The sequence below is a fragment of the Galdieria sulphuraria genome (assembly GCF_000341285.1).
Source record: "Galdieria sulphuraria unplaced genomic scaffold scaf_49, whole genome shotgun sequence".
NCBI lineage: Eukaryota > Rhodophyta > Bangiophyceae > Galdieriales > Galdieriaceae > Galdieria > Galdieria sulphuraria.
In genome coordinates this window covers 61,775-84,270 of record NW_005178426.1, presented here as the reverse complement: position 1 = coordinate 84,270, position 22,496 = coordinate 61,775, and the positions used below count along the sequence as shown (strand labels likewise).

Below are 22,496 nucleotides of genomic sequence, written 5' to 3'. Positions count from 1 at the left end.
CAATTTGAACAGAGAAATTGGTTTCTACTCTCGTGACTTACCATGTCGTACATTTATCCTTGTGGTGAATATCTTCCGGCAGAAACTGCTTCAACTATTTCTCCGTTCAATCTGTTCAAGCTGCGCAACTACTTTCTAGAACATGATATTGAGTTTAGATATAGTGTTTTTGAGGCTTTAAAGGAACCCATCTTTCACTTTCGCTATGGACTAAGTTTGGAAGAAGAAAGACTTTGGTTGAAAAAGAGATGGGCAAGGTTACACGAACTTGGTTTTCTCAAAGGAACTTTAACTTCGGTAGACCCGAAAGTACGAGTAAGTGTATGGTCTGTATTTACTATATGGGTTTTTGAATACTTTGTTAGAGTAAATATGACGCCTTTTTTGAGTGCATAGAGATGTATGACCACTCTTTGAGTGTGGCTATGGGTGTCCATTATGGCCTCTTTGGTTCGACTATTGCATTTTTAGGCACGGAAGATCAAGTAAGAGAATGGCTTCCCAAAGTGGAGGATTGTAGCATGTTGGGTTGTTTTGCACTTACAGAACTTGGCCATGGTTCTAACGTCAGGGGCATTGAAACTCAAGCGACGTACGACCCAGTCAGTCAAGAGTTTATCATATTCACTCCTTGTGAAACTGCGCAAAAGTATTGGATTGGTGGTGCAGCGGAAACAGCTCGTTGGAGTACAGTATTCGCACAACTCACAGTCAATGGAGTAAACTATGGAATTCATCCGTTCCTAGTTCAGTTAAGAGATGACAACGGTCGAGTATTGCCGGGTATTACTATTGCAGATTGTGGACACAAGATGGGTCTCAACGGTGTAGACAATGGAAGAATTTGGTTTGAAAATGTTCGGATACCACGAACATATATGCTATCTCGCTATAATTCTGTATCTTCGGAAGGAAAGTATTCTTCAGTCTACAAAACTGCTGACGAAAGGTTTGCTGCTCAACTTGGAGCGTTGACTGGTGGTCGTGTTAGTATCGCGCTATCTTCCACAAATCAGTCGAAAATTGGTCTTACTATTGCAATTCGTTATGGTTTATCTCGTCGCGCTTTTGGTATGCACAAGTATTGTTCTAGAGATGGTTATTTTTAACTCTTTTGAAATAGGTTCCACCTCAGAAGGTCTGGAAGTTCCCATTATGGACTATTTGAGTCATCAACTTCGTCTTATGCCTCCTTTAGCAGCCACGTAAGTGCAATGAAAGACATGATATGTGCATATGATAACGAAGGAGTTTAGATGTATCATGAGTCTTTGTGCCAATCGTTTAAGAAGTCGTTACCGTAACAGAGCAAATGAAAATTTGAAGGAGTTACATATATGGAGTTCAGGATTTAAGTCTCTCATGTCGTGGCAGATGAGAGACACTTTACAAGAATGTCGTGAAGCTTGTGGAGGACAGGGTTACAAGAGTGAAAATAGAATCGGCATAATGAAAAGTACCTTTGATGTTTTGTTGACTTACGAAGGTGATAATTTGGTTTTACTGCAGCAAGTTAGCAGAGTATGCTTTTCATCATTGATACCAACCGTGTTCTAACTTGACTCCCTTTTTCAGGCGGTCCTTAGTGACTTTTTGCGACAACTAAAGAAAGGCCATTTTATAGGCTCTCTTGCCTACCTCAATTCGAAAGATATCTTCTCTGGAAAACTGCCTGAACATAATGAGGTTTCTATTGAATATTTGCGCACTATATTTCGTCGTCGAGAAGCCAATGCATTAGCAACATTGGCAAAGGAATTGGCAAATAGAGAGCACCAAGGCAAATCTTCATTTGATGCTTGGAATGCATGTTTAGATCTTGCGGTAAGTTTTTGCTTTGCTTTAATAAATTTTACTTAAAGAGCAAAGGCCGAAGCAGGTAGAGCACACACTGAGTTGTTGTTTGTAGATTTATCGGAAGAAATAATTTCTTCCATAAATGAGGAGGATGCATCTATTGGATCTGTTTTGAAATTGTGTCAACAGCTATTTCTATTCCATTTGGTTGACAAGCAATCTGTATTCTTGCGCACCTCATGTCTTACCTCGAAGGAGGCAGAATATTGTCATGATAAGGTTATCGAATTGAGTAAACAACTTCGTCTTGTTGCGTTGCCGATCGTGGAGTCTTTTGGAATACCCTCACATCTTCTTGGTCCCATTGCGTTCAACTGGATAGCCCATAATAGCCGAGTGCGACTTTGAATAACGAATTTCGGATGGGTTCTGCTCATAGATATATAGTTGTTATCTTTATATTTTGTTTGTGTTTCCATATTTTAAAATAAATAAGTTACCTCGTAAATTGTATAAGCAATATCTGAAAGATATGAACCAAGTTTGGGCATGACTTGTATTCTTTGAAGCTGTTTACAAGTAGGAGCTTTGTTTCCTCAACAAAAGAATATCCAAAGATAGAATACTCGTGTCAAAGATTGGAAGACATCTCTCATAACTATTTTATATTCCACCAACGCTGCACTCTAAAACTTGTTTTCTTCAATCGCTGTAAATGTCTATATTGTCATTTTTTATTGTCTTTTACAAGAATGTATAAAAAGCTTCCCAGAAATGTATTCTGTTATGCAAAGTTTCCATAGATATTCACATTTTTGTGAAGATGTCAGACAACTGGAGTTTGCCACAGGTCTGTGAATTTCCTCAAAGAAGGAAAATATGCGATACCTGTGAAAGACCGAGTAAGGTTTGCTTGTGCGATGTTCTTCCTAAGGACAAATTAGATCACTCAACCACCGTCTACATTCTTCAGGTATTCATAGAACTTCGAGTAAAGTTTACTGAAAGTCTTTCTTTTATTAGCACCCAGCCGAGGCTTATGCTGCATTCCGCACGACTCCCATTCTTCAAAGTTGTTTACGAAATGTTGAAGTTGTAAAATCTCGCAAGTTGCCTCCTGAGTGGAATGAACTGCGTGAGGAAGACCTGGTTCTGTTTCCAAGTGATTCAGCGATTCCTGTTAGAAGTGTTTCTCGCGGGCAGCATCGTTTGTTTGTTATTGATGCCACTTGGAGCAGTGCAAAGAGTTTATATCAAAAGAATGATTACTTTCGTGAGAGAAGGAACGTTACTGTTAGTCAGACAAATACTCAGTCTGCTATTCCAAGCATACCGTTATTTTTATTAAGAAAACCTCCGACAAGTATTGCCAATGCTTATTGTACTGCTGAAGCTGTTGCAGCTGCGCTTTACTGGTTGGAACAAGATGAAGCAAACGGAATCAAGATTTATCATAGTATTAGAAACTGTATAAGGCATTTTTGCGAAAAACAAATGCTATATATCTCAAAAGACTCTTTGAGACATCGACGTCAAAATGAAGGATATATAGCGGGACTATATGAGCAGTGGCAAACCACATACAAACAAGAATAATATTCTAAATAACTCTGCATACAAAATAAGATTATGATTAGTGTTCTGAATCGTGTTCCTTTCTACTATTGCGTTCTCTACTATGACGCCTATGATGACTAGAAGAATGCCTTGAACGTCTTTCCCTACTCGATCTTCTTCTAGGACTGGAGCTCGATCTCCTCCTCCGATGATGACGTTCTGGTGAACGACTTTCTCGGCGTTTTCTTCTTCTTTGTTCTCTACTTTCTTCTGAAGAGTCTCTTCTTCTTCTTCTCTGGAGACTTTCTTGGGCTAGTTCCTCTGGTGAAGGTTCTCTTGCGGGCAGTTCACGTTGTCGTCTCCTTCTCCGAAATAAACCGTTGAAGAGGTCATCACTTATTCTTTTAATATGCATAAAATTGCAATAGTCACCACGGTCACAAAGTTGCCGCTCATAAGGACGACATCGAGCCTCTCGAAAGTCAGTTACAGGTGAAAACTCTGCATGTACCATACGACCCGCATAATATCTTCCATTTACTGCCTGCAAAGCTCTCTGGGCTGCATCTTCATCCTTAAACTTGATATAAACGTTCCCTGTAAGGTGCTCGGACATGTTCTCACACACATGCATTTCTTCTATTTCTCCATACTTTGAAAGCTCGTCGTACACATCTTCATAAAAGTCGTCAAAGTGGTATTTGATGTCTTCTTCTGACATTTCAGGTGGCTTTGCTCCCACTGCGATGGCTGCTGCGGCAATCTGATCGACGCTTAAATACATGTTCTTCAATAAAATAGTTTGAGAAAAAACAGGCTTATTGTGGAGTCTAGAACAGCGTTCTCCGTGCCGACAAGCACCAATCTTGAAATAAAAAGGACAGTTGACTCTATCCTTTTCGGTACCAAATATCGAAGCAAGATGTTCTGCCATATTTGATTCACAATCAAATCGTTAACACACAACGCTATTATGGATTGATTATCCATTTCGAATTTTAGGCCATCCTGTTTTCAAACACAAAAAGTTTGATATTTTCCATACACTTTATTCACAAATATAAAATGTCAAGTAACTCTTAACTGAAAAGGATATGGCTTGTCAGACAATTGGCTATAACTGTTAAAAACCTACGTTTTGAGAGCAAATGGTTGATTTCCACAATGATGATGGAGTTTATTGTTTCAAGTTCTGTATGTGCATTCAATATCTCTTATTATTCATTATCCGTTAATCTTATACCTCATATGGTCAGTCTGTATGGATTGATTGGCAAGCTTACAATATTCTCTATGTAACTCAGCTAGAACAGCCAACAAAATCTTGTGTTCATTTTGTAGTCTCTTATAGTCACTCAACGCAACAGATGGATTTGCTCCAACAGAATGTCTGGAACCTCCATTTTGCATCGATATTTTTGCAATCTTCTCAATCCTAGTATTGTTGACTTTCAGAGCATGTAGCAGCAATTTTTCATGTTTCCTTGAGGAATAAATGCTTTTCTTTTCTTCAAGCTGTGAGTTATCTTCATCACTTAGCGAATGGGTAGCTATTATAGAACCCTTATTGTTCATTGGTATAGAATCATTGTTAGCTGCCAAATGAAAGTCATCCACAGGAAATTCACGTCCAAGACTTTCTTGCCATCTTTTACTCAAGTCATCTAAAAGGGAATACAGTTTTTCCTTCTGCAGCACTAAGTCTTTTATGCGATCCTCAGCTAAATCCTTGTAGTCTTTGCTTTTGTTAGACTTGTTCCCGCCTTGTAGTCTCTCTAAGTAAGAGTTGGATTCGCTCAAATCTCGCCTGGTCAAGTCTAAATAATCCCTCAGAAATATACAAAGAGATATCAAGGCAACGAGAGGTCTTTGACCAGATAGTTTGTCCATCAGAAAGCTTAGTTCATCTCCTTTTAAAAAGTCCACGTCTTCCCACTCTGTTGTTGAGTTCAAATCTCCTCTTCTATTCTTCCTGCGAAACAGTAAAGTCAACAAAGTACCAAGTTGATTGCTTTCAACGCAAGTATGCTTAATAGTGTAAATTTGCATCTGCAAATGGCTGAGTATGTCACTATTTTCGGACAAGCGGCTGAATACTTCATCTCTCAAATAATTGCACCATCTATTGAACTCACCATAAACCGAAGTCTTCAAACGGACAACTAGAGAATGTGCCAACTGCTGCTGGTCTTGAAGCTTTTTCTTCTCCCCTACAGGATCGAAATCACTAAAAAAAGTAGTAGGGCTCTTGTAAATGTCATGGAGTAACTGAGCTTCTTCTTTGTCATATTGTGGAAGCAATTCATCTTCGTGAAAATGAGACACTGCCAGACATTCTTTTACCTTTACAATACTATTCTCCAGATCGAAAATCTGCTGGAAGTGGCTTTGTAACTTTTTTATGGATGATTGATGCCACTCTTCCATTTCATCTTGCCAACTACTAAAGTGGTCTTCGATTTCTACGATTATCTTCCGAATATCTTCATTTGGATCGATCCATGCTGCTTTACATCGGTTTATGTCTCCGTCTTGAACACTAAATATCTCAAATGATTCCTGTTGCCATTGGCTCAGTCGATTTGTTTTCCTCTGATTTCCAAGATTACATATCTTTGCTTTCTCTTTCGTTTCAATGGATGTGCCTTCTATGAAATTGGCTATAGATTCTAGTCTTGCATATATTCTATCCAGTTTGTCGATCCACTCCATATTTGCAGTTTCATTTTGTAAGCACGATGAAAGGTTACTTTGTTTTTCGTACAAGCCCTATATGTAACGAAACTCAATAAGGAATATATAAATTGCTGCATATACCTACTGCTTTGATATCTGCTTCTCGACTTTCAGTTGGATTATCTTCTACTACTATTGCAATGGCAGAGTCATGATGAGCTGAAAAGTTTGCTTCCTCTGATGTAGAAAGTTCTTGCTGTTCTTCGGGATAGTCCTTATCAATGCTACTTGTGATATGGAAAGAATAATCTGCATTTGAAGATTCCATTACACTTGAATTCTTTTTCACGATAGAAATCTCATCTTCAATAGAAAAAGGCGGTAATAAAGGCTCCGATAATTTCATATCAGTAAAATACAAGTCTTGTGGATTACTTGAAATGGTTCTAGTCAAAGAGGAATTTCCAAAACTACATTCGGAGGCAGATACAATCTCTGAAAACTTTGAAAATTGAAAAGGAACTGTCTCCAATGTAATAAGAGCATTCCGAAATAGATGTGACCAATGTTCCTTTATCACATCTAAACAATCTGAAAGAGGAGAGCCTCGTAATAAACCTTCAAATCTCGCTATTGGAGAAGAAGAGACCTTTCTATTATCCAGACAGAACATAAGATCTTGTCTGAACTGAAGTTTACAACTCCGTAGTTTTGTTTCATATTCGGATAGAGTCGAATCTAGCAGAATTTTGAGAATGAAATTTCTGTATAGTTGTTATGAAGATACAAACCATGGCATCCACTTCCCAAGAAGAAACTGATGACAACATAGGATAGTCCTCTTGTCAGAGAACTGCTTTGCGATATGGCCAAAGAAAGAATTGCATTAAGGAAATCAATTCTATTGGTTAGTATTTGCCTGCTTGCATCGGAAAATGTTAAACAAACAGAAACGAGATATAACAAATGTTGTGTGATACTTTCTGGTACTTCTTCTACCAACATGTTCTTCAAAAAGTCCAAGAGACGATCAAAAAATGCTTCCTTTCTAGGCTGACAAAAGTAATGAGTGATAACTTCTCGAAAATCCTTTCTGTAGATAAGAGCAACTCCTAAAGCAAGACAAGAATATATGGCTGCTTGTTCATCTGCTGAAGTTGGCCATCCAACAGTTGTAGATATGATATCGTCCATCAAATCATTCCTACAAGTTCTCGACTCTACAGACTATTTCATAGCTTAGTTTTTGAATGGTCTTCTTTCATCGTAACACTTACTGGTTTTGTAATATTATCCATTTCAAGAGGCCCTTCAAAGTAGTTCAAGAGCAATGCTTGAATTACTACTTTGAAAGCAGCAGTTCTTACTCTTTGATCAATGTCGTTACAAGCAATATCAAATGCAGCTACAAAAATATTAAGAGAAACTCCAGTTGACATATCAGTAATTTGTAAAGAAAGCAACCTTTGTGAAATCTTGTTCGGTTCAAAGAGAAGAAGCAGCCATGAATGGAATGCTCGAATGTTCAATTCGGTAGCTGTCAAAGGAAGAGGTGATAGAGCCACCCTGATTATCATCTCTTGCACATCTTCCGAGTTATTTGTGATGATCCAATTCTCTAATTTCAACCTTTCAAATATAGTGTCAATCAAATGAGCCATCCATTCAGCGAATGTATTCATCAGAAGTTCATTTGATCCACTATAACTCTCTCTCAGATACTTTATCAATCCATTCACGATAAAAGCTAACTTTCCTTCTACCAAATATTGAGGATCTCGGGTCTTTAATAACATGTCTATCATGAAACTAAAACAAGTATGTAACGTAGCATCGTTGGAAATTGTACCGCCATCAGAGGAAAGATTGAATAGGAAGAGTTCTTCAAAACCTTTATATCTTTTGTAAAAAATAGTTAACAATGATAAACAACACTCACCTTGTTCATGAATCAACTCTTGAATGACTACGAATATCTTCTCAAACAATGGCAGAACAAAGTTGCTTTGAAGAATGTCCTTGTCTAAGTTCATCAGTTGAATCTTTTCCAGTAAGAGCTTTTTAATGGGCATTGATGATATCATGAAACAGTTGAGGAGCGTCTCATAACCATCCTTGTCTACATTACAATTTATAGCTTCCATCGTCAAGTCTATCAACTCCTCCAGTTGTGAAGTTTTTAGTAAGTTTCCATTTTTTTGCAATAAGTTTGCAATTTTTTCTTTAACATACTCCCAGTAATCTTTGAAAATTTCCTCTCTTTCACTGAAATGGGTTGAAATGCTTGTATGAGAACTAACACAAAAACAGAGAATAAACATAAGAAATAGCTCTTGTGAAATAACCTTATAGTATACCAACCGAATGTCAATCTCCTTCAAAAACAACTTGAAAGCATTCACTACGATACAGTAAGGAAGTTCCCGTTTGCAGATGATTTTCTGGAGATACTGAGATAAACTGTCGAAGATAATAATAGAAGTATCCTACAATCAAATACATAAGTTGTTGTTGTTTTACGTTCTCAAAGAATAGAGCTTACTCTTTGTAAAAGCTCATTTAGGTTACTCAAAGCCTTACACAGTTCACTATCGTCAATACTATTATATTCCTCCAACAAATGCATATATGCGTCGATATCTTTCTCATCTTCGTTGTCTTGGAGTAGATTCCATATCGTATTATTTATTTCTTTCGTACAAAAGTCACAGAGTAGTATTTTTTCCTTCATCAAGTAACAAATAGAATGGAAATCCTCATCACATCGAAAGGAAAATATACGTGTGTTGAGGGCTTTGGTGCCATCAACCAAGTCGTGTCTAATTGTCGTGCGGATAGCGGATGGCTTTGATTGGAATTTGAAACGGTACTTTTGAAGTTTCTTCCAGGAGTGCTTGAATTCTCTAGAATAGTGACTGTGCGAAACTAAAAAATGGTGGTTATATCCTTGCTTTCAGTGAAAGGAAGTAGGAATGGACTGCGTTTGTGCCCTTGTAAAGACTCCTTATTGATTTGTTTTGTGAATTTGAGAAATATTTCTCGTATGAACTAACGTTGAATCCGTTTCAACACAACTCCAACTTCTCGAGGAAGAATCTCCAGAGCTGTATTGTTTCCATATATTCACTAGTTTATTAATATTTGCAAAGTTTCAAAGAATTGCTTCAACTCGTTGCTATACGATGCCAACAAATGTTTTGACTTTCCAATATTTTCATCAAGGATTCGATGTTTCAGCATTCTCTTCCTTATTCTTAAGGAATTCATTGCTCTCCAAATGAAATCCTTCTTTCACGTACTTGTTGGGAGCATATGTGTAGCCACTTTGTTGGAGATATTGCTTTACTCTGTTGCTATCTGGAGTTGAAACGTTTCCTTCTCTTTTCTGCTTTATTCTGGTTGAATAGCGAACGGGACTTAATATTGTATCACTGCCAAGTTCTTTCTTTTGTCTTGGAGAAGCTTTCACAGCACTAAGCGTTATTTTCGAACCTTGTGAATTATGCTCATCGTTCTCCATCTTTGCTTCTGAAGGCTTCCCACCAAGAATTCTTCTTGGAGTATGTAACTGTGATATTGGCGAAAATGGTGCATTCTTATTAGTATCACTATCAAAAGCTCGTACTCTTGAGGGCGTTCCAAGCTTAGAAGGAGTTATGTCCATTCGCTTTGCAGGAGACAGACGCATATTCAAAAAATTGTAACGGCCAATGAACAGAAACGACAATGACAATGCTCATTGGAATTAGATAATTGCCATGCTTTGGAACGTTCAAACTTCATGAAGAATGGAAACTTGCCATTTATGTTTATGGCGAATATATACACAATATAGCTATTAAAGTTATGCAATAGTGAAAACACTGGTAATGAATACACAGCCTTCTAGTTAACTATGAAATTACATTGTTGACATCATTTGTTTCACTGTTTTTTATGACTGGGATATCGTTTCAAGTGAATAAGTGTTACTACAACTCTGTCTTCTGAAAGTAACTCGTAACAAAAAGATATTCACAGTAATAGGATGCTAAGAGCTCCAATCCTCTATTCCATTAGAAATAATTTTGGATTGGAAAGAACGATAGTTTTATTCCCACTATGGATAACGTTGACTCAAGTAAAAAGAGTAAGTGGGACGATAAAATAGAAAGCGAGGAAGATGAAGCAAAGAGAAAGGCGGCAGAAGCGGCAAGACGTTTGAATGAGTCTTTGCTTGCTAGAGGACTAACCAAGGAGGGTCAAGAGACTACTGGAGTCAGTCACGAAGCAGTTGTAGATATCAATGATAGTTCTCAGCGCCGCTATATATTGCACAGTGGAACTTTGAGAAGTTATGAGTCGCAGTTTGGGGTAGCCATTGTTCCTAGAGGTAAAACAAGAGCTCTCTTTGTTTTGAGTTTTTTTGCCAAAGTTTTCTTTAGGTCGTTATTATGCTCCCGATGAAAAACCGGACCTAGCCGATTTTCGTGGCCCTGATAGTGAGAAACCTTTGTTTCTTCTCATTACTGGAAGTGATGCAGGTGCAGTTCAGAGTGCTAAAGAAGCTCTTGAAGAAGCCGCAAGTGGTGTGACTCCTGTTTTAAGAAGTTCTCATCCTGGGTTAGGGTCGGAAGGTCATAAAAGGGATCGTCTATATGAAAAGATAGTTACAAATATGGACTTTGAGACTGCTGGAAGACCTTTCCGATTAATAGAACGTTTAAAGGGTCCTGACCTTTCTTATATCAAATACATAGAGCAGGAGACTAACTGCAGAGTATATCTAAGAGGCAAAGGAGCAGATCGAAACAGTGCAGCAGCCAATAATGCTACTACTGAAGAGCCTCTATACTTTCATATACAGGCAACGGATGAACGTTCGATGCAAGAAGCAAAGGCATTGGTAGAAGACTTGTTGGACGCCATTCGTCTAGAATATGAAAAGGCCTGTGCCTCGCATGTGGCTGCAATACAAGCGTACCAGAATCAGGCTCTTATTGCAGATCCTTATCTTTTGGGAGTAGAAAACAATATTGGAAATTTCTCTTCTTTGGCACCTTTTGGTGCACCCTATTCTGCCAATCATTCCTTTTTAGGGACGACTGCTGTCAATGGAACTACTCATTTGGAGGATTCGTTACCGCCACCTCCACCACCACCACCACCACCACTTGTTGAAGATACTCAGTTTCCGCCACCTCCTCCTCCTCCTCCACCACCAACTTTTCATGAAACCAATGAGTGGTCAAAGGATTTTGTAGGAGACCCTTTGAGTTCTCTGCCGAGAAACGTTTCCATGCATGAGACGTCAAGTGATTTGGTAAGAAAAGAATTCTCTATTCATATTTATAGCGCATTAATTACTCGTGAAAAGGAATCGTATCATGCTGTTCCGCCGCCTCCACCTAGCAAGATTTCTAAAAGTAGCCATTCTCATAGAAGGAGATGAAAACGGACGAAAGATAGTATGTTTTGCAGCAGATAAGAAATTGGGCACATCCAGACGTTGTTTTGATTACAAAGAATAGCACAATAGAAAGTAGCCATCTCATTCAGATGTTAACGATGCAATATAATAGGCAAGGTCATGAATGGATAAGGCCTGGATATTACCGATATCATCCATTCATGACCAATTGGAGTGGACTCTAGAAGAGTGCATCTTTTGAAAAGTCTCCACTCCCAAATAGGGAAGAATCCGACTCCTTGTATGCTTGAATAAAATGCCTTGCTATCAAAGGAGTGGAGACTCAGTTCCTGAGATTCATTATTGAGATGCTTCTTATTATTCTTGAATAGGAATAGATTGAAATTATCTGCACTTCCGTTTGCAACTTATCTAAATATTCTTTAGAATAGGTTAAGTGGAAAGTGCAAGAGCAAACAGGAGACTTATCAAACAAGTTTTCAGTATTTCACTGAAAACTTGATACGCGTTTCCAACACAACGAAATTGACAGTAGATACCAAAGACTCTTCAACTTTGTCGCAAGATAGCAACGTATATGTTTTAGTCTTCTTCTTCTCGATACTCTCTCTCTCACCTTGTTTTATGTCAAATTCAGAATTGCTATTGGTTCATATAATACACTATTGTCAAGAGAAGGAAGAAATTCCATTTTGCAAAGAACAACACAAATAAACTCTGTCTACGGAGACAAATCTTTTGAACATCTTTGTCGAAGCTGAATTTATGGTTTCCTTTATTGCTCTGACGCTTTCATTTTAGATGTGACGATAACTGTGCGAAAATTTGTAGGAAACCAAAACCTGGCACATTGTTTCATCTTCCTTTATTTGATTCTAAAGGCGATTGAGTATTTTTGGGGTTGGGCGGCGTCGCCACATTGCCATTCAAGAGAAGACTGTCATTTTTATTCCAGTTTAGAAAATGGTTGAGTATTCCTCATGTTTTCACGTCAAATACTAATCTTGGTGTTTAGACAAAAGGAACTTCAAGTTTCGGCAAACGGAATAACAAAACCCACGTTCTATGTATACGCTGTGGGCGAAGAGCGTATCATCTACAAAAGAAGCGCTGTGCATCTTGTGGCTATCCATCCGCGAAAAAGAGAAGGTGTAAGTGTTATACTTGAAACTATAATTGGTTGTTTGAGTTCTAAAATGAAACAAGTCAACTGGTCCGAAAAGTCGATAAGAAGGCGAACTACGGGTACTGGCAGAATGAGGTACTTGAGACATTTACCGCGACGATTCAAAAATGGTTTTAGAGAGGGTGTGAAAGCTTCTTCTAAACATCCTGCCTCTGCAACTTCTGGAATATAATTGGAGACCATTCTGAAACTTTGTCAAAGCTAGACTCGACCTTTTTGTTCTCTAATGAAGACAGTTGAAGATAAAGTTGCAAAAGTTTTCACATATTTACTGATTTTATTGTCAACCATCCTTGTTGAGCTTTAAACCGTTGGTTTATGACGCAAGAATATTTGTATTTATTCACATCAGCTATATTTTGCTATATTGCTAGTTTACTTGAGGACTGTTGGTCACGTATAATTGTGTAGAGTGGTATTAATCAAGACTTTTAGAATACAAAGAGCACAGGTACCAAAATTGGTAAACTATTTTTTGCCATGGGGAGAACCTTAACGGTCGAAAGTAATTAATAAGCATTCATAGCGGAATATTATATCAAGTCAATAATATATTAAGCTTTCCCACAAAAGATGCTTCCCAAATAATAGACGAAGTTGGTTGATAGGATCATTCTATTGACCCAACTCTAGAAGAACTCAAGACCGATATATCCTTCCATAGTTATTGTTATCGATGATTATATTGTATTCAACAAAATACTCAAAGTAGTTTGTCATCCATTGCAAAGTATTGCACTCGGATCCTTTTTTAGCTATTGGCAGCATCATCGTGGCAATGTCATCTTAAATTGGTCGTTTCACCGCCGTCTTACTTCTCACGCGGCTTGAATTGTTTCACAGAAAATGGTACGAAGTTACAGATACAGTATGTATCGTGTTTTGTTAAACTGTGTTGGTGTTTTAGGTCAACTTTACTATTGACGAGCTATGGCATCAGATGACAAAGAAACACAATATCCGCAATATGTCAGTTATTGCACACGTGGACCACGGCAAATCCACCCTGACGGACTCTCTTGTGGCAGCTGCAGGTATTATCGCAACAGAAGCAGCAGGTGACACCCGTTTGACAGATACTCGCCCAGATGAACAAGAACGATGTATCACTATCAAGTCAACTGGTATTTCTTTGTACTTCCATATACCTGCAGATGTGGACCTTCCCAAAGACTCGGAAGGAAGAGACTTCTTAATCAATTTGATTGACTCTCCTGGGCACGTGGACTTTTCTTCTGAAGTCACTGCAGCACTTAGAGTAACCGACGGTGCTTTGGTGGTAGTTGACTGTGTTGAGGGAGTCTGCGTTCAAACAGAAACAGTGCTTCGTCAGGCTCTTACCGAACGCATTAAACCTGTACTTGCAATCAACAAACTGGATCGTGCCTTCCTTGAATTGCAGTTGGACTCAGAAGATATGTATCAAAACTTCTTGAGGGTCATTGAGAATGCCAATGTTATCATAAGCACTTATCAAGATGAAAAACTTGGTGACGTGCAGGTTTCTCCTGAAGCTGGAACTGTCGCTTTCTCTGCAGGTCTTCATGGTTGGGCTTTCACGCTTCCTCGAATGGCTCGCATGTATGCCAAAAAATTAGGCATAGATGTGCAAAAGATGACAGAAAGGTTATGGGGAAATAATTATTATGACAAGGCTGGAAAGAAATGGATGAAAAGAGAACAGGCTGGAGCCGAAAGAGGATTCAACGAGTTTGTTATCAAACCAATCAAGAAGATAATCGATCTTGCAATGTCAGATAAGGTGGAGGAGCTTGACAAGCTCCTTCAAGGATTGGGTATCAAATTGACTTCAGAAGATAAGCAGTTACGTCAGAAGCAATTGATGAAAAGAGTTTTGCAAAAGTGGCTTCCAGCCGATGGTGCACTTTTAGAAATGATGGTTATGCATTTGCCTTCTCCTGCAGTAGCTCAGAAATACAGAGTTGAGAATCTTTATGAAGGTCCTATGGATGATGCGGCAGCAACAGCCATTCGTAATTGTGATCCTAATGGTCCTTTGATGGTCTATATTTCAAAGATGGTTCCTGCCACAGACAAGGGAAGGTTTGTTGCTTTTGGACGAGTGTTTTCAGGAACTGTGAAGACAGGAATGAAGGTGAGTTCAATACATCGATGAAGAGTATATTGCGTGCTCACTGTATTAGGTCCGCATACTTGGTCCAAACTATGAACCAGGAACTAAGAAAGATTTGTTCTCAAAGAGCATTCAGAGAACTCTATTGATGATGGGCAGAAAGACTGAAGCTGTCGAATCAGTGCCTTGTGGAAATACAGTTGGTTTGGTTGGACTTGATCAATATTTGGTCAAATCTGGTACGATAACAGATTTAGAGGAAGCTTTTCCTTTGAAAAATATGAAATATTCCGTTTCTCCTGTTGTACGTGTTGCCGTAGAACCGAAGAATCCAAGTGACTTGCCGAAGCTGGTAGAGGGTCTCAAGAGACTTTCCAAGTCAGATCCTTTGGTCGAATGTATTATCGAAGAATCCGGTGAGCATATTATTGCTGGTGCTGGAGAATTGCATCTGGAGATTTGTTTGAAGGATCTTCAAGAGGAATATATGAATGGAGCTGAAATCAGAGTATCGCAACCGGTAGTTTCTTTCAGAGAAACTGTAGTAGGCCGACCTAATCCAGAAGAAACGGCAGTTTGTTTGAGTAAATCCCCTAACAAACACAATCGTTTGTATGTATATGCAGAACCACTACCAGAAGGACTTGCAGAGGCCATTGAGGAAGGCAAAGTAGGTCCGAGAGACGATCCCAAGCAACGAGCAAAGACGTTGAGAGATGAATTTGGTATGGATGAAGACGCTGCACGTAAGATATGGGCTTTTGGACCCGAAACTACGGGTCCCAATTTGTTGATGGACCGAACCAAGGCTGTTCAATATTTAAATGAAATCAAAGACTCTTGTATAGCAGCATTTCAACATGCAGCGAAGGAAGGTGCCATTTGCGAAGAGAATATGCGTAATATTTCCTTCAACTTTTTGGATGTCACACTTCACTCCGATGCTATTCATCGTGGTGGTGGTCAAATCATTCCGACTGCAAGGAGATGTTACTATGGTGCCCAATTGATGGCAGAGCCAAGATTATTGGAACCTGTTTATCTGGTCGAAATTCAATGCCCAGAACAAGCAGTTGGTGCTATTTATGGTGTTTTGAATAGGAAGAGAGGGCATGTCTTTGAGGAAGCTCAGAGACCGGGAACTCCGTTGTTCAATGTCAAAGCATATCTTCCTGTTTCCGAGTCGTTTGGGTTTACTGCTGATTTACGTTCTGCAACTTCGGGACAAGCGTTTCCTCAGTGTGTGTTTGATCATTGGCAACTGGTTAATGGCGACCCTCGGGATCCAGCAGAGAAAGTATCTGAAATTGTGAAAGGCATTCGAAAGCGAAAGGGCTTGAAGGAAGAAATTCCCGGTATTGATAATTACTTTGATAAACTATAAATCTGTCATCGGTATAATGGTTTATCATCGCAGTTAGTAGTATAATGAGTGTGGTTTTTTGTCATCTTTGTATGTTCCAGATTAAACGAGGAAATATTCTTGATTGACTTTCTGGTTACAATTCAAAGAGAAACCTTGATGATAAAGGCCTTCGAATGTTGCTTTACATATTTACACCAGAATTTTAGGAAGTTTGACCAATCCCTAAGAGTTGGCATTTTGCTGTCGTATGGTCACATGACTCTCAACAATGGCCAATCGTCATTATTTACTACAACAATATTATTCTCCTATAATCGAGCTTTTAAAAAAAATGCTCTCGTTTTGGCGCCAATGACAAGATACTTAAAAAGCCTCTTTCAAAAAAACCTCACTTTTGTCGTTTATCAAATGTTTAGCCACAATATCCTACAAGCGCGAGGAAAATTAAAGAAAATCCTAATAACCTCATTATTTCTACTGGGCTGTCTTTATCTTTATACGTCGAGAATGAGCCTTTTATCTAACACAGGTAAAAAGCCAAAAGATTCTATAGAAACAGGTGCAGACTAGCAAAACAACTAGTGTTGAGTAATATCATAACATATAATGCTTAGGACTTTGGGAAAGTCGACAATCTTATCAAGTTAAAGAGGAGTCACCAGCAAATAATGATAAGATTATTGACTCAACAGAAATAAATTTTCCTGATCAAACGACTTCAGACTCGCAGACGAAGGAAACGGATCCTTCTAGGAGTGGGTTTGAAGTGTTGGGAACCGAAGAAACTTTGCAAGCCGAGGTCGCAGGAAACAATGAGAAAGTCAACTTTGAAAATTTTCAACAGGCAACGTTTGAAGCGGCTCCACAAAAGAGAGATGTCGATATAATATCCTCTGATACTAGTCTCCCTTTTGAAGAGAAAGTGATCAGTGTGTGATCATAATGATTCAAATCGAGAGCAGTCCAGGTCCGTGTCGAAATTCACTCAAGTTGTTTAAATGGAAAATACAATATACCGAGCACATATGAAAGAAATTTAATAACCACGTAAGCAACTACGCTGGTATTCAAAGTAACGAAAGAACTATTCCGTCAGAATTTCATTTCAAAGATAAAATAATTATATTCATTGAGAGCCCTAACAAGTAGTTCAAACATTATTGTCAGAACTCTAGTTCTGAAAGATCCAAAGGAGCCAGTTGCATCCAGTCTTTTGGACCCCTTTGAAGTGGTCTCTTAATTGATGCAGTCGTCGGTGTTTGTGGTGGATGCTTCATATCATCATAGCTATTGTCTGTCAATATTCTTCTCAGAGACGGTGAAGAAGTTCTTGCTGTTTCTGCCACGGATGAACTAAAGTTTTTTCGCAATGGTGGCTGGTTTGTTGAATATTCATCACTTGACTGAACAATTTTGCAAAGCTCAGAAAGAATATGAGACATGGAAGGTCTCTTGTCTGGTTCTGCAAAGCAGCTTTCCATAACATCAACGTATCTGTGCATCCCAGACAAATTGGGAGGTAATGGACTAGGTATCAAAGGAGGAGGTAATTTCTGTTTTCTAAAACCAACTGCAGCAATAATCTGCATAGACGTCATACCCTCAAACGGAACTTTGCGTGTGATCATTTCCCACATGATAACCCCGAAGGAATAAACATCTGCCTTCTCATTGTGTTGTTCACTGCGAAGAACTTCAGGTGCCGTCCTAGATACAATACACAATAGCATTCAGATTTTCGATGAAAAGGATTGATAAAACGTCGTACCATTCAGGAGTTCCTCCACAATGTCGACTTGTTAAAAAAGTCCTATTTCTGACTCTCGATAGGCCAAAGTCACTTACTTTAACCGTAAGGTTTTCTGAAACAAGCAGATTTAAACTTTTCAAATCTCGATGTACAATTGGTGGATGATGCTGATGCAAATAATTCAAACCTCTAGCAGCGTCAATGCACATGAAAACTCGTTGTCGCCAAGAAAGTGGCAAAATCCTGCTTTGAGAACTACTGCTACCTGAAGCATGTTCGCTATTCTCATCTCCATAACGATGAGTCTTGGTGGAACCATGCAAGACCTTGTACAAACTGCCCAAAGTCATCAGTTCCGTTACAATGCTCAAGTTAGGAGGGCAAGTTGTGGCACCCAAAAAAAGAACTATATTGGGATGTCGAAGTCTACACAATACTTTGTAAGAATACTAGAATAATAACAAGAAACAAAAATACCTCGCCATCATTTTCGCTTCCGCTCTGAATTCTTCTATCTGGTTTTCGGTTAGGTCCTGATCTAACAATTTCTTCACTGCGACTTGAGTTCCATGCCAAAGACCAGAATAAACGATACCAAATCCACCAACACCAACACAATGCATCAATGTTAACTCTTCAAACGGTATTTCCCAAGGGGCATCGTGTTTTGTATCTTTCGTGCTATGAGAAGGACTCCATTTAAGAAGGTCACTTGAACGCTCCGATATATCCGATTTCTCATTCACACCATTTCCAAATATATTATTGGCATTGGTGAGATTTTTATCGGTATCGAATGGGGTCGCTCCTTCCCACTTGACTCCAGCTACCCAACTACCATTTGAACTATGCACAGTATCCAAGTCTTCATCAATTTTGTGTACCGTATAAAAGAAATTATGGCCCACAAAGTTGTGAAATCCATTACTGGTGTTCAATCCAGGCGAATCAGAGTCACCCAACCAAGCGGGTTGAGGCGCTTGTGGAAACATACCAAATTTTTCAAAGGTAGAGTCACTTTCTTCCCTTAAAAATTTCTTTCGTCTTCTCCTTCTTAAATAAAATACAAACAGTATCAACCCAATTATAATTAAAACTCCAATAACACCTCCTACTGTACCACCTACAATGGCACCTACTGGTTGTGGACTCGAGCTTGTTTGTAACAGACTCTCCATTGTCTTGGGCATTTTTATCATAATAACGTCCAAGTGAGTTAAGTTTTGCATCGCACCGCTGTTGACAAATTTATAAATTTTGTTAATTGCATCATTCGTCTCATTCGAAGCAAACACTGTAATATAATCAGCAAGCACGTAAGGAGGTTTTCCAGAGCAGTTAAAGAGATTCGTCAAAAGGATATCGCTGACATTCATACCCGAGAGTTGTGCCGCAAGTACATCTTCAATATCATTGTTAATGGCTGCCGTGAAAATGTTTGTGGTAAAGTTGTTGAATCGTATCTAAACAAAAATGAGAGACATTCCAAAAATTATTCCTTGACTAACCTCATACAAAACTCGATGAAATCCCGCAGTTGGGAGAGGAGTTGAGCGCAACGCAGGTGCAACTTGAGACTCATTTACTGACTGCCCAGACTCGGAAAATTCAATAGGATCATCAACTAGGATGATAGGACCATTATTAATAGATGCCGCCAGTTGGCCACTTTTGATATAGAAAGTAAGACTTTGGACAAGGGAAGGCGCCAACTGTCTTTCTGCTTCTAACACGTACGTCAAAATAGGACCGACTTGGAAATTAACGAGGCTTAGATTTGATACGGGAACATTTGCAGCATCTGCGAGGTCCAACTCTATTTCCTTCGAAATTTCTTCCGTTATAAAGGACCTCAACAGTATTTTGATAAATAAGTAAGCCATTCCTGGAGAAGGCGATGGAGTAGAATGAACCACGGGTGGTCCAGATGGATTTGGAGTAGCCGTTGGATTAGGCGTTGAAGAGGCAGCGACAAACTGAAACGGTGATGGTAAAGCAAAAGCAGGATTCGAACCACGAGTGACAACGTTTTCCATTTCTGAAACAAAGGATGGTAGCATACTCAAAAAATAAGAGGAACGATCGACATTGTTCTTGCGCCACAAAACGTTGACCTCTTCCTGCGTCTTCAAACGAGAAGTAGCTAGTGAAGATGTCCTTGACTCTATCTCTTGTTGTTTCTGTTTGCTATGTTGCAACACCGAACTTTCAACTTGGAAACATAACAGGGCCAACACCAAGCCTATCAGCAATAGAGGAATAACCCTCGAAGAGTTGCGAGATGAGACACGAGAAGCACAAAACATTGCCTTCTTCAAGCGCTCTTCCAAATAGTAAGGAGAGCAGCGAGAAAAAACTCTATACAAGTCAGCACCAGTTCAGTATGCGCACATAAACCCGACACAATCACACAAAGCCTCCGCCCGTGCCGAAACTCTATTTTGAGAGTAGGCCTCCTGTTCAAAAGAAAACGAACTGAAATTCTTTTTAGTCTTTGTTTTCTACTAAAAAGTAAGTATTGCTAGAACTGTCTAGTCTTCCTTAGAAGCCGGGTAGCATGTTAAGACAGAATGACCAAGAGGAGAAGTGTTCTTACCCATGAAAGAATGAGGGCGTATGGCCTTTCTTTTCCACGTCCAACCTGAAAACGACGCACCCCCATGTTTAGAATTCCCCAATTTAGAATCACTGCAATCCAAGTCGAATTGGGACATAACTAACTGCATAAATTTCCTTTGGGAGGAGAGCAACAAAAGAAAGCAAATAAAAGTTTCTAAGACGCCTTTATTTCTGAGAGAAGGAACCTATTTTTTCTTACCCTCAAAGTAGAGTGTAGATTATCACTTCGACTCTTCTTTTCTTCTCTGCCTGTACTCAGTATCAGTGCAGCAACGTGACTCTGTTATTGAGTTACTTCCTCAGTTACGCGCCCATAACTGCGACTAGCACTCTCACTATATGATGTCCTATTTGCCGCAAAACGCCCTCCTCCTCTACCACCACTACGAGTAGCTTCTCCGCTAGTGCCACTGTTGCTTCTCCTACCACCAGCACGATTACCAAAGTTGCGGCCTCCTCTGGATCCACCTCCATATCCTCTTCCACGAGTGTCTCTTCCACCTCGACTTCCTCTTGCCAACGGTTTCCTCTGTTGAACGGTCAAATCCATTCCTGCTAAAGGACCTGCAGTTGGAGGCCGACTGTTCCAAGCTTCCACTGCTGCCTCAACGTCTTCAACCGATTCCATATCGACAAACGCAAATCCACGTTCTAGATGCAAGTCAACATTCAACACTTTACCGAAACGAGAAAACTCTTCAAGAAGCATTTCTTCCGTGAGGTGCTTTGGAAAGTTGCTGATATATACGGAAGCTCCTGAACGTTCACGCGGCCGTTCTCCCTTTCTCTCTTCTCCTGCAACCTTCTCTCTATTTATATTATCTTGTGGAGGAGCAACTCGCTGTTTCATTTGATTGCCAACATTATTGGGAACCACGTTCTGCGAAGGTGTAGGTTTTGATCCAACTATAGAAGCCCAGCTCTTCTTCTGCTGGCCTGAGAGCAGCTTTTCGTCCTCCATTCCTTGGAGTGTTTCTCCTGTTGTTGTTCTATGTAAAGACTCACTCTTAAGATTTTGGGTTTCTGTGGGCGATCTTGACTTTTGGTGAGCCTGAGTGGGTGAATTTCGTGGTTGTGGTGCCTCACTTTGTGAAGCTGCCAAAGTCGAAGTTGACACAGAGTCTACGTTACTCTCTCGTTGCTTCCCAACTGGAGTAACTTTGTTTGTGACGTCAACTCCGCTCGTATTCAAGTCTGGGAGATTTTCCTTAACTGGTTGACTGTGTGTAGTAGTCATCTCTTGTAACATATGAAGAATGTCGTTTCTAACATAAAAACCTTTCTCTTGTGGATTCAAAACAAAAGTCTGTGCAAAGTTTCGTAGAGACGAACCCTCAAGAGCAATGTAACCGGTAACCTGCACCACGATAGAACCGTTACTTGAACCTTGTGCGTCAACGCTGGAAAGTTTGTAGCTGCACGAACCAAAAGGAATATTTTTCACCAACTTTCCGATTTCTTCTTGACCCTGTGCACTTTGTAAAGTGGCCTTTTCAAGTATGCCTGTTGCAACAGTGAACTGTGAGTCTTCTTTGTAGAAACGGAACAGATGTTCAGGTTTCTTGGAGAGCACATCATAGTAAGTTTTTACAAATTGTTGTCCGACCAAGGAAGGAGTTAAAGAAATAGTTTGTCCAGTAGCTGTTCTTGACGGGACACTTGATGGGTTCGAGAGGTTAGAAGTGCTGGTTAAACTAGCCATGACACAGAAGAAAACTTTTCTACTATAGTGTTACTGAGAGTATAAAATAGTCAGGACAACATACCTTTGAGTGTTGAAGAAAAGAGGCAAAGAAGTCGAGAAGATCGAAGCAGACGCCGACCCACGGCAAGTTGTTGGATTCCAAACGATTGAAATTTGTATGCTCATTTTGTTGTTGTAGGAGTCAATTCATATTTGCATTTATTTCTCTATTATCAATCAACCTTGATATATCAAGTTGATAAGTGTTATTCTTCATACGAATGATAGCAAAACTAGTATTGTATTGAGAATAAGCTTTGACAGTTTTCCTTCAAATGTGCTCTTGGATCTAAAAA

General features: G+C 39.3%; 10 protein-coding genes across 10 annotated transcripts; 5 read left to right on the top strand and 5 right to left on the bottom strand.

Moving 5' to 3' along the window:
- Positions 1–2,745, top strand: Gasu_50940 (acyl-CoA oxidase). Its single transcript, XM_005703828.1, has 6 exons — positions 1–315; positions 366–1,071; positions 1,124–1,205; positions 1,257–1,521; positions 1,576–1,824; positions 1,870–2,745. Exons 1-6 carry the CDS (start codon positions 43–45, stop codon positions 2,203–2,205), a joined length of 1,911 nt encoding a protein of 636 aa, XP_005703885.1. The 5' UTR covers positions 1–42; the 3' UTR covers positions 2,206–2,745.
- A 52-nt stretch (positions 2,746–2,797) lies between these two features.
- Gasu_50930 (splicing factor U2AF 35 kDa subunit) lies at positions 2,798–4,340 on the bottom strand. The gene has a single exon (XM_005703827.1). The coding sequence runs from the start codon at positions 4,286–4,288 to the stop codon at positions 3,431–3,433; it is 858 nt and encodes a 285-aa protein (XP_005703884.1). The 5' UTR covers positions 4,289–4,340; the 3' UTR covers positions 2,798–3,430.
- A 46-nt stretch (positions 4,341–4,386) lies between these two features.
- Positions 4,387–8,670, bottom strand: Gasu_50920 (uncharacterized protein). Its single transcript, XM_005703826.1, has 7 exons — positions 8,573–8,670; positions 8,392–8,516; positions 7,970–8,325; positions 7,308–7,921; positions 6,822–7,257; positions 6,176–6,768; positions 4,387–6,123 (listed from the first exon to the last, which is right to left on the bottom strand). The coding sequence occupies exons 1-7, from the start codon at positions 8,654–8,656 to the stop codon at positions 4,579–4,581; spliced, it is 3,753 nt and encodes a 1,250-aa protein (XP_005703883.1). The 5' UTR covers positions 8,657–8,670; the 3' UTR covers positions 4,387–4,578.
- A 29-nt stretch (positions 8,671–8,699) lies between these two features.
- Gasu_50910 (uncharacterized protein) lies at positions 8,700–9,780 on the bottom strand. The gene has a single exon (XM_005703825.1). It carries the CDS (start codon positions 9,716–9,718, stop codon positions 9,248–9,250), a length of 471 nt encoding a protein of 156 aa, XP_005703882.1. The 5' UTR covers positions 9,719–9,780; the 3' UTR covers positions 8,700–9,247.
- A 320-nt stretch (positions 9,781–10,100) lies between these two features.
- Positions 10,101–12,225, top strand: Gasu_50900 (uncharacterized protein). Its single transcript, XM_005703824.1, has 4 exons — positions 10,101–10,402; positions 10,455–11,332; positions 11,387–11,435; positions 11,479–12,225. Exons 1-4 carry the CDS (start codon positions 10,132–10,134, stop codon positions 11,538–11,540), a joined length of 1,260 nt encoding a protein of 419 aa, XP_005703881.1. The 5' UTR covers positions 10,101–10,131; the 3' UTR covers positions 11,541–12,225.
- An 85-nt stretch (positions 12,226–12,310) lies between these two features.
- Positions 12,311–12,905, top strand: Gasu_50890 (60S ribosomal protein L37e). Its single transcript, XM_005703823.1, has 3 exons — positions 12,311–12,406; positions 12,456–12,591; positions 12,647–12,905. Exons 1-3 carry the CDS (start codon positions 12,404–12,406, stop codon positions 12,796–12,798), a joined length of 291 nt encoding a protein of 96 aa, XP_005703880.1. The 5' UTR covers positions 12,311–12,403; the 3' UTR covers positions 12,799–12,905.
- A 515-nt stretch (positions 12,906–13,420) lies between these two features.
- On the top strand, positions 13,421–16,551 carry Gasu_50880 (elongation factor EF-2). The gene is made up of 3 exons (XM_005703822.1): positions 13,421–13,475; positions 13,534–14,742; positions 14,792–16,551. Exons 1-3 carry the CDS (start codon positions 13,473–13,475, stop codon positions 16,103–16,105), a joined length of 2,526 nt encoding a protein of 841 aa, XP_005703879.1. The 5' UTR covers positions 13,421–13,472; the 3' UTR covers positions 16,106–16,551.
- Positions 16,552–16,580: 29 nt separating this feature from the next.
- On the top strand, positions 16,581–17,045 carry Gasu_50870 (uncharacterized protein). Its single transcript, XM_005703821.1, has 2 exons — positions 16,581–16,646; positions 16,702–17,045. Exons 1-2 carry the CDS (start codon positions 16,595–16,597, stop codon positions 17,022–17,024), a joined length of 375 nt encoding a protein of 124 aa, XP_005703878.1. The 5' UTR covers positions 16,581–16,594; the 3' UTR covers positions 17,025–17,045.
- A 44-nt stretch (positions 17,046–17,089) lies between these two features.
- Gasu_50860 (serine/threonine protein kinase) lies at positions 17,090–20,260 on the bottom strand. The gene is made up of 4 exons (XM_005703820.1): positions 19,346–20,260; positions 18,315–19,300; positions 17,856–18,263; positions 17,090–17,794 (listed from the first exon to the last, which is right to left on the bottom strand). Exons 1-4 carry the CDS (start codon positions 20,141–20,143, stop codon positions 17,251–17,253), a joined length of 2,736 nt encoding a protein of 911 aa, XP_005703877.1. The 5' UTR covers positions 20,144–20,260; the 3' UTR covers positions 17,090–17,250.
- A 269-nt stretch (positions 20,261–20,529) lies between these two features.
- On the bottom strand, positions 20,530–22,320 carry Gasu_50850 (nuclear transport factor 2 (NTF2) family protein / RNA recognition motif (RRM)-containing protein). The gene has a single exon (XM_005703819.1). It carries the CDS (start codon positions 22,156–22,158, stop codon positions 20,740–20,742), a length of 1,419 nt encoding a protein of 472 aa, XP_005703876.1. The 5' UTR covers positions 22,159–22,320; the 3' UTR covers positions 20,530–20,739.
- Between the last annotated feature and the right edge of the window lie 176 nt (positions 22,321–22,496).

Coding starts and splice junctions, on each gene's coding strand:
- Gasu_50920 (XM_005703826.1), bottom strand. CDS start 8,656: ATGCATTTGTTGGAGGAATATAATAGTATTGACGATAGTGAACTGTGT. Junction 8,517..8,572: donor TAAATGAGCTTTTACAAAGA/GTAAGCTCTATT, acceptor ATTTGATTGTAG/GATACTTCTATTATTATCTT. Junction 7,922..7,969: donor AGAGTTGATTCATGAACAAG/GTGAGTGTTGTT, acceptor AAAGATATAAAG/GTTTTGAAGAACTCTTCCTA.
- Gasu_50850 (XM_005703819.1), bottom strand. CDS start 22,158: ATGGCTAGTTTAACCAGCACTTCTAACCTCTCGAACCCATCAAGTGTC.
- Gasu_50870 (XM_005703821.1), top strand. CDS start 16,595: ATGAGCCTTTTATCTAACACAGGTAAAAAGCCAAAAGATTCTATAGAA. Junction 16,647..16,701: donor AAAAGATTCTATAGAAACAG/GTGCAGACTAGC, acceptor TATAATGCTTAG/GACTTTGGGAAAGTCGACAA.
- Gasu_50890 (XM_005703823.1), top strand. Junction 12,592..12,646: donor ATCCGCGAAAAAGAGAAGGT/GTAAGTGTTATA, acceptor AAATGAAACAAG/TCAACTGGTCCGAAAAGTCG.
- Gasu_50880 (XM_005703822.1), top strand. Junction 14,743..14,791: donor CTGTGAAGACAGGAATGAAG/GTGAGTTCAATA, acceptor TCACTGTATTAG/GTCCGCATACTTGGTCCAAA.
- Gasu_50860 (XM_005703820.1), bottom strand. CDS start 20,143: ATGTTTTGTGCTTCTCGTGTCTCATCTCGCAACTCTTCGAGGGTTATT. Junction 19,301..19,345: donor TTCATCGAGTTTTGTATGAG/GTTAGTCAAGGA, acceptor ATTTTTGTTTAG/ATACGATTCAACAACTTTAC. Junction 17,795..17,855: donor TGTGGAGGAACTCCTGAATG/GTACGACGTTTT, acceptor TATTGTATCTAG/GACGGCACCTGAAGTTCTTC.
- Gasu_50900 (XM_005703824.1), top strand. CDS start 10,132: ATGGATAACGTTGACTCAAGTAAAAAGAGTAAGTGGGACGATAAAATA. Junction 11,333..11,386: donor ATGAGACGTCAAGTGATTTG/GTAAGAAAAGAA, acceptor ACTCGTGAAAAG/GAATCGTATCATGCTGTTCC. Junction 11,436..11,478: donor ACCTAGCAAGATTTCTAAAA/GTAGCCATTCTC, acceptor GACGAAAGATAG/TATGTTTTGCAGCAGATAAG.
- Gasu_50930 (XM_005703827.1), bottom strand. CDS start 4,288: ATGGCAGAACATCTTGCTTCGATATTTGGTACCGAAAAGGATAGAGTC.
- Gasu_50910 (XM_005703825.1), bottom strand. CDS start 9,718: ATGCGTCTGTCTCCTGCAAAGCGAATGGACATAACTCCTTCTAAGCTT.
- Gasu_50940 (XM_005703828.1), top strand. CDS start 43: ATGTCGTACATTTATCCTTGTGGTGAATATCTTCCGGCAGAAACTGCT. Junction 1,072..1,123: donor TTTATCTCGTCGCGCTTTTG/GTATGCACAAGT, acceptor CTTTTGAAATAG/GTTCCACCTCAGAAGGTCTG. Junction 1,825..1,869: donor ATGCATGTTTAGATCTTGCG/GTAAGTTTTTGC, acceptor TAAAGAGCAAAG/GCCGAAGCAGGTAGAGCACA.